This window comes from Gracilinanus agilis, chromosome 1 (genome assembly GCF_016433145.1).
Source record: "Gracilinanus agilis isolate LMUSP501 chromosome 1, AgileGrace, whole genome shotgun sequence".
Classification (NCBI taxonomy): Eukaryota; Metazoa; Chordata; class Mammalia; order Didelphimorphia; family Didelphidae; genus Gracilinanus; species Gracilinanus agilis.
This window is the reverse complement of record NC_058130.1, coordinates 483,058,467-483,068,193: the sequence shown is the minus strand read 5'-3', so window position 1 is coordinate 483,068,193 and position 9,727 is coordinate 483,058,467. Positions and strand designations below refer to the sequence as shown.

At 35.1% G+C, this 9,727-nt stretch overlaps 1 protein-coding gene across 3 annotated transcripts in view; it reads right to left on the bottom strand.

The window, feature by feature from the left end:
* Positions 1-2,236: 2,236 nt before the first annotated feature.
* IMPA1 (inositol monophosphatase 1) overlaps positions 2,237-9,727 on the bottom strand; it is a 31,185-nt gene continuing 23,694 nt past the window's right edge. For all 3 annotated transcript variants that reach the window (XM_044657930.1, XM_044657931.1, XM_044657932.1), the window contains 3 exons: positions 8,232-8,340; positions 4,472-4,623; positions 2,237-3,727 (listed from right to left, as the gene is read on the bottom strand). In XM_044657930.1, coding sequence (XP_044513865.1) covers positions 3,612-3,727; positions 4,472-4,623; positions 8,232-8,340 — 377 coding nt within the window. In that variant the 3' untranslated portion in view covers positions 2,237-3,611. The remainder of the gene's footprint in view (positions 3,728-4,471; positions 4,624-8,231; positions 8,341-9,727) is intronic.

The following is a 9,727-nucleotide window of genomic DNA, read 5'->3' as shown; positions in this document are numbered from 1 at the left end:
TTTGTTGGTATTTACACAGCACAAAGACTGTCTTAAGTTATCCCTTGTTTCCAACATATAAATGGTACTTCCTTTTCTAATTATACATTTCCTTGATGACATCCCACCCTGTCACATTGAACATCAGTGGACATGGAAACCATCTTGTGCTCATCATGTATCTCTTCACTCACCTTCAATGGCGTTAATATACAAGTACATATAACTAAGACAGTTATTGCAGTCTGGTGAACTAGACTAGGCATCAAATAGTAAACAGCTAAAAGACAAAAGGCTGGACTGCATTTGCTTTTAACAAATTCTTCCTGGATGCAAAACCAATCTTCTTAAATACAAGTGTTTTTTAAGTGATGCTATATATAGTTGCAGATTTGTGTATTGGCTCCAAGGCAGAAGAGCAGTATGGGCTAGGCAATGGGGGTCAACTGACTTGCCCAGGGTCACACAGCTAGGAAGGAAGTGTCTGAGGCCAAATTTGAACCTAAGACCTCCTGTCTCCAGGCATTGTAAGAATAAAAAGGCCAGTCATGGATGTTTCAAAGAAGGGCGATAAGAGAAAGTCTATGTGGTGAATCTCTCTTCCAGCACTCCCTGGGGCCGAATATACACTGGAAGACTTTTAAGGGTGTGTCACCCCAAAACTGGGTGGCCTGGATGGTTGTGCCGCCCCACAGGAGTTGGGGACGAGGCTTCCCTATAATACGAGGTATGTGGTACCCCAATCCTAAACAAAGATAGGGTTCACACAAATCTTCCCCCCAATCAATTAAATTCACAGTGGGTCATCCAGCTTCAAGATGGAGGCAGCCAGACCAAGCTGTGGTTCCCCTCTCCCTTGTTGTCTCTCAGACACTCTGGAATGCTATCTGACTGTTGAATGGCTTTTTATTATTCACAAATCAGAGATTGGAGATGAAGGGCAGAGGGATTTTGGGGTGCTCTCTTTGCTATTGCTATGGGGTCGATCACTTGGGTGGGATCCCTAGTGATTCCCACACCTAAGCTTCTCCCCTTGCTCCTTTTCCTTCTGTTTTTATATCTCTATCCTTTTCTATAATTGTAAGGTTTGACTGAAAAAGGGTCTCTCAGCAAGGTTGGGTAATGAGAGAAGGAGAGTAAGAAATTGCTCCCAAAATGGAATCCAAACTTAGCTGACTTGATGGTTGAAGTCTTGATGGATGAGATGCAATGGAATGGCTTTGATCAGAGAATCAGGGCTTCATTTTCCAAAAGAAAGATCCTCAGGAATGGATCCGAGCTGGGATGTCCTCCTCCTTTCTCCTCACAGTCCTCCACTTGAAGACCTCTCCTCTCTCTCTTCTTCTGAGTAAATTCCCATAATCCTTTCTCTTCTCAACTGTCTGCAACTGTCAGCAACTGCCTTCTCTGGCTCCTTTGGTCCCATTCCCCTTGCACAAATCCCATCCTTACAGCCTGGTTCTCAATCTACTGAGCCACTCAGCTGCCCCCTAGCTGCAGATTTTAAAACACCACAAACTCCAAAGTTTCTTCATTATGAGTATGATATAGATTTGTATGCACAAACATAAATATCACTGATAAATATTTGTAATGTCTTATTCATCATTCTGACTTTTCTTAAGTTTCAATGACAAAACAACGACTTCAAAAGTTATTCAAAAAAAACACATTCAAGTCACTATTTGAAGGCAGAATTGTTGAGTCTTTTTAACTTTTAAAATCTAAAATGAATGTCAAAGGAGAATCTATTTCATTAGCATAAAAATGTTTCATTGGAAGAAATTGGTTGGTTAGTGGACAGAATATATGTATGCTAATAATCTAATGGAGAAAAGAGGACTACAAAAAAGAGAAGCATTACGGGAAAAATCAATCCTATTTACTGCAAGGTTCAAAATATTTACATGATTCATTAAAAAACTCCCATAAAAGTTTAATATTAATTTTAATAATTTCCTCGAGGAAAGGGATCTTGGTTTTTTGTCTTTGTATTCCCAGAACCTAATAATGCCTTGCACAAAGTAAAGGCTTAATAAATGTTATTGATAGGGCACGTAGAGAGCACAGTGGATAAAGCACCAGGCATGGAATTTGGAGAATCTGAGTTCAATTCTGGCTTCAAACCCTTCTTAGCTGTGTGAACCTGGGTAGGTCACTCAACCCCAATTACCTAGCCCTTGCCACTCTTCTGTCTTAAAATTGATACTGAGACAAAAGGTAAGGATTTTTAAATAAATGTCACTGAACTGTTAAATTTAAATTTCAATGTTTTTTATTGATATTTTCACAAAGTGAATTTTTTAAAAAAACAAATCCGTTTGGGAATAATACAGTACATGATGTTTAAAGTACTTATACTGATCAACTGTATAAGTACAAGAATTATAATACTTATCCTTTAGTATCACCTATTCAACATACAAGACAATGAATGTAACTCCCTTCCTTGAACATTTTAAACATTGAAACACACTAAATTAACAAAAAGCTTCTATATTCCACTTTCATTTCAGGCTATGGTCTTCAATAAATTAATTCTCTTAAAGTATTTCTTAATCAGTGCAATTTTACTCTTTATGAATGGAAAAGGTTGCTGAGGAAGGTTGAAGCTACAGGCTCTACTGGAAGTGGAACAGAAGAACCACTTTTAGAAGACACCAAATAGGTCAATATGTGTCTACTCTATTTGCACTGCAATGTTTACAAAAACATCCAATATGACTAAAATCAGTCAAAATGCTGAACTGAATAAAAGACTCTTTGGAAGATCAAAATGGCATCAAATATCTAATCCAAACAATTTTTCCTAATTTTTCCATTGTTTATTTTGGCATCCTTTAAATATAGTCTTATTCCTACAACTGCACTGCAGTAGTATAGTTAACATATAGTTTAAAATAAATTCTCCCTATGACTGGCACAATGATCCAAGTAGTTACATAAACCATATTAACTTCAAATACTCCTAAGTGGGATATAGTTATATGAAATAACAAGTATCTAATCACTGAACAAATTCCCTTTAATAATAATTAGACTTGGTGCCAAATAAGTCCACTTAACTCAACCTTTCTACAATTATTCTGATTCTTGAATTATTCCCTTCAAAATATGATTTAAGGTCCATGTTACATAAGAAATTACAATCCAAATAAGTAATTTTTTACTTTTATACTTCAACAAAATATGGCTTTTGTAGCCCTAAGATTTTCTTCCTACAAAAGTTTGTTTTTAACCTAAGGGCACATAAGTATTAAAAAATCAAGTTAATAGGATATTCTGAAGACTGTATATCCAGAAACTTCTCCACAGTTTCTCCTTGACTATTTCAAATGACTGGATAATATTTTATGAATCATATTTATTTTGGAGTTCTCTCTCTTCCTCTCCATGTATCCCTCCCCCTTTAAAAGAACTTTAAAAATTGCTTTTTTGTACTTTTCTAAGCCAAGGAAATTTTAATTTGTATAATCTGGAAATCAGGGACAGTTTAAAATCAACCTTATACTTTTGAAAGAGGCACTAAATATCTAAGCTCAAATTGCAGCTGGATTTGAATGATTGCCACCCTTTCAAGTGACACAGGGAAAAGCAGTTTACAATTAAACCATACACTCAAACCATCTCAATTACTCTTCATCATCTCGCTGAAGAGGTATTAGCTGAATTTCTTTGGCAATTCTTTCTGCTAAGACTTTGCTGCTTGCAGCAATTACTCTTCGTGACATCAAGTCAAAAGGTCCCCCTAAGATAAAAATCAAGCACATCAATGAATCAAATATGGTACACAGGCAGGCTCAAAATGCATACTGTACAATCATTTACAATGTTTTATGACTTATAAATCTTCTTTTAAAAAAAGCCTTACTTTCTGTCTTAGTATCAATTCTAAGGCAGAATCACAGCAAAGGCTACACAATTAGGATTAAATGACTTGCCCAGGATCACACTACTAGGAAGTATTTGAGGTCAGATTTGAACTCAGGTCCTTCTGCCTCCAGGCCTGATGCTCTATCCACTGGGTTACCTAACTGTCCCACTTAATAAAGTCTTAAAAGGGCAGATGTGGCACAGTGGATAGTGTCAGATTTGGGTTCAGGAAGACTCATCTTCTTAAGTCTGGCTTCAGGTATGTAAAGGCTGTGTGACCCTAGACAAGTCACTTAACCTTGTTTGCCTCAGTTTCCTTATCTTTAAAATAAGCTAAAAAAGGAAATGGCAAACAACCCCAATGAAGTCATGACAATAAGCAAACAATTATGGACTTAATGATATTTACAAGTAAAGTGGGTCACAATCTCAAAGAAAGGACTAATGAAGGAAGTCAGGGTGGGGATAGACTAACATAGACAGCTTACAGAAGGTAAGATTTGAACTTAGTTATAAAAGAAGGTAGCTTAAAAAAGAAGTCAAGGATTTAAAAGAATTACTGGACTGTGAAAGGAAACTCAAAAAACAGAACAAAGGTTCTCCGCCATCATATATTTACCTGTTATATCCAAAAGCACTCCACCAGCTTCAGTAACAATAACACCAGCTCCTGCCATATCCCAGCAGTGAATGCCCATTTCATAATATGCATCTGCTCCTCCAGTTGCCACCAGGCACATATTTATTGCTGCTGTACCAGCACCCCTTATTCTAAAACACAACAATTTAAACAAAATTTACTTAGAAAAAAAATCATCCTTTAAGATTGTTCTCTCTGTCCCTAATTCACTTTATAGAGTGCCACCTGGAACATTTGTTGTTCATCCATGCATCGGATAATTAAGGCAAATATATCAAGAAAGATTAGCATTATACTTTGTATATGTACTCCAAAAATAATGAAACAAGTATTGACTCTAACAAGACTAAATTATCTAATATGATTTAACATTAAGAAATGAGAATATATCATTAATAGTAACAATACTATTAACATTAATAATAACCAATGAGAACATATTGCTAAAAGTGAATAAAAATTATATAAATGTTTAAAACAAATCCCACTAATTGTTATATACCAGTATAAGTTGCTGCATACTTTTACATGTCAAATATGAAATCATTAATTCATTTTGCTAATAGACAAAAAACATATCAGTAAACCTCTAACATATAATTAGATAATAAAACAAGAATATGATCTTGTATTATAAGAAATGCCACTTCTTTAGACACTGATAATCTTTGATTTATTAGCAAAAAAATAAAATAAAACTCAAAAAGCATCACAGGATCTTACAAGATCAGTCGTCATTGACTGAATTAAAGCATAACTCTAAAAACAAATGAGTTAAAGTTAAAATAGCAAAAGGAATAACAAATGATATAATAAGGCTTTGTTTCATTTTGAGAAAATCCTAGAAATGAATATAGCTCAGAGTGAGAGAAATGTAGGATGAGAGTAGGGCAAATGTCATCACCATTTTGAAAAAAAAAAAAAGGGGGGGTGGGATACAAGTAAAATCTGCAAACTATGAGCTTGCCTTGAATTCTTGGCAAAATTCTAGAATTTATTAAAAATACCAAATGTCTATATGACCCTGGGCAAGTTACTTAATCCCCATTGCCAGGCCCTTACTGCTCTTCTGCCTAAGAAGCAATACATAGTATTGATTCTAAGATGGAAGGTAAGGGTTTAAAAAAAAATACCAAATACCCAAATGTCTATACACAACTGGAAGAATAACTAGACTCAGAGTAGTTATTGAAATTCAATGTCAACATGTCAGGAATCTTTAGTGGGATATCTGTGCTTGGCCCTCTGCTGTTGAACGTTTTTATTAATGACTTGAGTGACAGATGATATAACACAATATCTGTAAAGGACAAAGGTAGAAGGATACACTAGATGGTAAGAGTCAGAATCCCAAAAAATTCTGATAGGCTACAAAACTGGTCTGACTAAATAAGATAAAATTCAATAGGGAAAAATGTAGTCTTATGCTTGGACACAAACAATTAAGTCCATGAGTATAAAGTAAGGGAGGCATTTCTAAAAAGATCTGAAAAAGATTTAGGGGTTTTAGTGGGCTGAAGGTTCCATATGAATCAACAGTGTGAAAGGGTATCCAGAAAGAGGAATATGGTAAGAAAGTCCTGCTCTGTTTTGTCTTCATCAGAGAGCATGTGTGTAATACCGTTTTCTATTCTGGCTACCATAACTTAGGAAGCTAGCTAGCTAGCATTTAGATAGTGCTTATTATGTGCCAGGCACTGTGCTAAGCACTTTACAAATATTATCTCATTTTTAATCCTCACCACAACTCTGGGGGGTAGGTGCTATTATTATCCCCATTTTAAAATTAGGGAAACTGAGGCAAACAGAGGCTAAGTGACTTGTCCATGGTCACACAGCTAGTGTATGTCTAAGGTTGCATTTGAAGCAAAGTTTTTCTGATTCCAGATCTAACACTCCATCCTTTGCCACACCTAGCTACCCAGAACATTGATAAATTGGAGAATATTCAAAGAAAAGTGACAGGATGGTTAAGGGCCTCAAGGCCACATCAGATAAAGATCACTTGAAGGGTAGGAGATGCTTAGCTTGAAGAAAAGGGAACATGACTGCTCGCTTTGTGTGTCTGAAAGTCTATCACACTGAAAAGACATTGGGCTCATTCTGCTTGGTACTAAACGATAAAACAAGTAATAGCAAGTAAAAGTTGCAGAGGGCAGATGAAGCTTGATAAAAGGAAAATTTGACTAACCCATGGTGCTATTAAAAGTAGAATGGGCTGCCTGGAAAGGACATATGTAAAGTGCTTTACAAACCTTAAAGCACTAAATAAATACTAGCTGTTATTATCATTATCTTCACTAGAGGTTCAGTAAAAAGCTGGATGATTTGTCAGGTATGTTGCAGAAGGGATTTTTTTCAGATGTGTATTGAACTAAATAGTCTTATAGACGCCTTTCAGTTGTTGAGATCTCTGATTTTAAACCCACACCAAAAGGACTGCCATGCCAAAGAGTCTAGTAGAGTTGAAAATGCCACTTTAGGGGCAGCTGGGTAGCTCAGTGGATTGAGAGCCAGGCCTAGAGACAGGAGGTCCTGGATTCAAATCTGCCCTCAGACACTGCCCAGCTGTGTGACCCTGGGCAAGTCACTTGACCCTCATTGCCTACCCTTACCACTCTTCTGCCTTGAAGGTAAGGGTTTATTTAAAAAAAAAAAAAGAAAGAAAGAAAATGCCACCTTGCTTACTCTGTGGGAAAGTGATATTCTTTTAAGACAAATCCATTCACTAAAACTGAACAACTGTTCTTGATCTCAGAATTCATGCTTTTATGAAAAAAAGTTAAAAGGAGAAATACTTTGCTATTTTCTAATACTTGGCAGGTTAGAGTAGCTAAATAAATCATTAGTTTGAATTTCTCAATTGTTAAAAGGTGTTTGGTAAAATAAGGCAGCACATTTACATAATATTTTATGCTTTACAAAGCTTTCTTCACAAAAATCTGATGAGGTAGGTTGTTTTATTGTTACCTATTTTAAAAATAAGAAAACTAATGTCCAGGAAGATGTTCTGTCCCTGTAGCTAATTCCCTAGGCTTTAGTTGCCTTATTTATAATGTTAGTGATCTGAAATAGATCAGTGGCCTAAAAACCAAAATATAGCTTCCACTGATTTTCTAGAAATCAATCTCTCAAAGTAAATTATCTCTAAAATGTAGTCAGATGAATTAATCTTCATAAAGATAAACAATTACTTGCATAGTAGTGTTATGAAAACAAACAAGTTCTCTATATTTAAAACAAACATGCAGTTTGAATTTGGCCCTGAACTAGATGAATTCAAAGCTCCCTTCCAATCTAAAATTCAGTAAGATTAGAAAGTTGGAGAGATTCGACAATCCCATAAATCTACAATTGTTCAGTAATTTTATTAATCAACAATCACAAAGCTGTAATTATTCAGTAATTTTATTTTTTTTATTCTAGAAAAGTTGTCAGGAAATATAATGAAGTTGTTGTTTTCCTGAAAGAACTCACTATATAAATTTTGAGAGCTCTGAATCCTAAACAAAGCCACAGTTTATTTGGAAAAAAAAAAAAGCTTTGCCTTTGAAATATTCAATGAAAAATTATAACTGTTCAAATATTAAGTTTAGGCTTTTTCTCCATTCTATGACTGAATAAAAATTAAACCACATTTTAACCATTACAGTTTCAGCAGAAGGGATATGGGAATTATGTTTTATTCTAAAACATCAGAACTCTCTGAAATTTTCCACAGAAGAGGAAAACAGCTTACCCATGAATAGGAATACAAAGAAGTCTCTCCATATTTGAAAGAATAGTTTTTACAATCTCTGGTTGTCGGTTAGATCCCAATTCTGTCACCAAAAGTGACTTTGTAATATCTGAAAGGAAGAAAAATAATCTATCACTAGAAACTTGAAATTTCAACATCTTGAACTTAGGACAAAACACAATTATCCATCTGCAATTCAGACTAAAACCTTTTATACTCTTTTCTAATAAAGTATCTGCATTTTATCCTACCAATTTCTTATGTTTTTAACAATAGACCAGTACACGTTGTATAGTCCATCCATTACCTTGTGGAATATCAAGGCCTACAAAAGCTAGAATGATGGCTTTTTAAAAATATAACATTGGAATAGTGTTCCATATTTCTAGGTAATACCAGTATATCTAACTAGAGTGTTTTAAATAATAAAAATTTGAAAATAAATCTTCAGAAAGGAGAATACTTTTCCTAAAATCTCTAAAATTAGCTTAAAATGTCTAAAATTAGCTAAAGAAAATGTTATATAACAGGCCATGTTTGCTCAAGTAACAATCAGAATATCTATCCATCTCCCAGGCAGGATTTGGGTGATCTAGGTCTTTCTTGGGCCCATGGGCCAATTGGGCAAGCATCAGCCACATAACAATTACAAGCATCCTAACTTCTTGGTTTGCCTCATGATTCCAGTTATTTATGTAGTTGGCATAGGGAGAAGTCTTTGGTTCCTGGGATAACTCACTGAAATTAAGACAAAATCAGATGCTTGTTTCCATTTCATCAGGTACTGGTTACCCCAATATTTGGAAAACTGTGCCTGTTGAAACTTAAAATTGTACTAAGACTTTTGGAACACACTATATATGTACATGAGACTAAACAGAAATTTATAATTAATCATAATTCTTCAAAACTGAAATTCAAGTCCACTCATTGTTTGTCCTAATTCCTTCTTCCCACGTGGTATGACTCGATATTCTGAAGCAGTGCCTGTTTAACAACTCTAGCTGGAGTCTGTATTTAACAATACCCAGGTGATGGTTCTTATAAATCTCAAAAAAAGTCTAACTTCATCCACTCCCCAAAAGGCACAGGATATAACCTGTCTATGTACCTAGATCCTCAGGTGGGAAATAAATAAGCAAGTACTTTGGGGCAGAACATACTGAACTTTGAAGTGCCAAACTTTTTGTACCTAGACTTTCCATAAAACAGTAGTAATTTGAGATTTAAAAAAAAAATTAAATTGGAATCACAGATTTAAAGCTGTTAGGGATTTCTAAGATCCATCTAGTCCAACCTCCTCATTTTGTAGATTAGAAAACCGAAGCCCAAAATAATCAATTAGTTTTTCCAAGGTCAGACAGGTTGTAAATTGGAATTCTGGATTAAAATCCTTACTTTTTCCATTGTACTGCCCCCAAGCTACACAGGCTGGGGCAATTCTAAATCATATTGGCTTTCTCTGTTTCCATGATGGGTTAAAAGCTAACCATTAG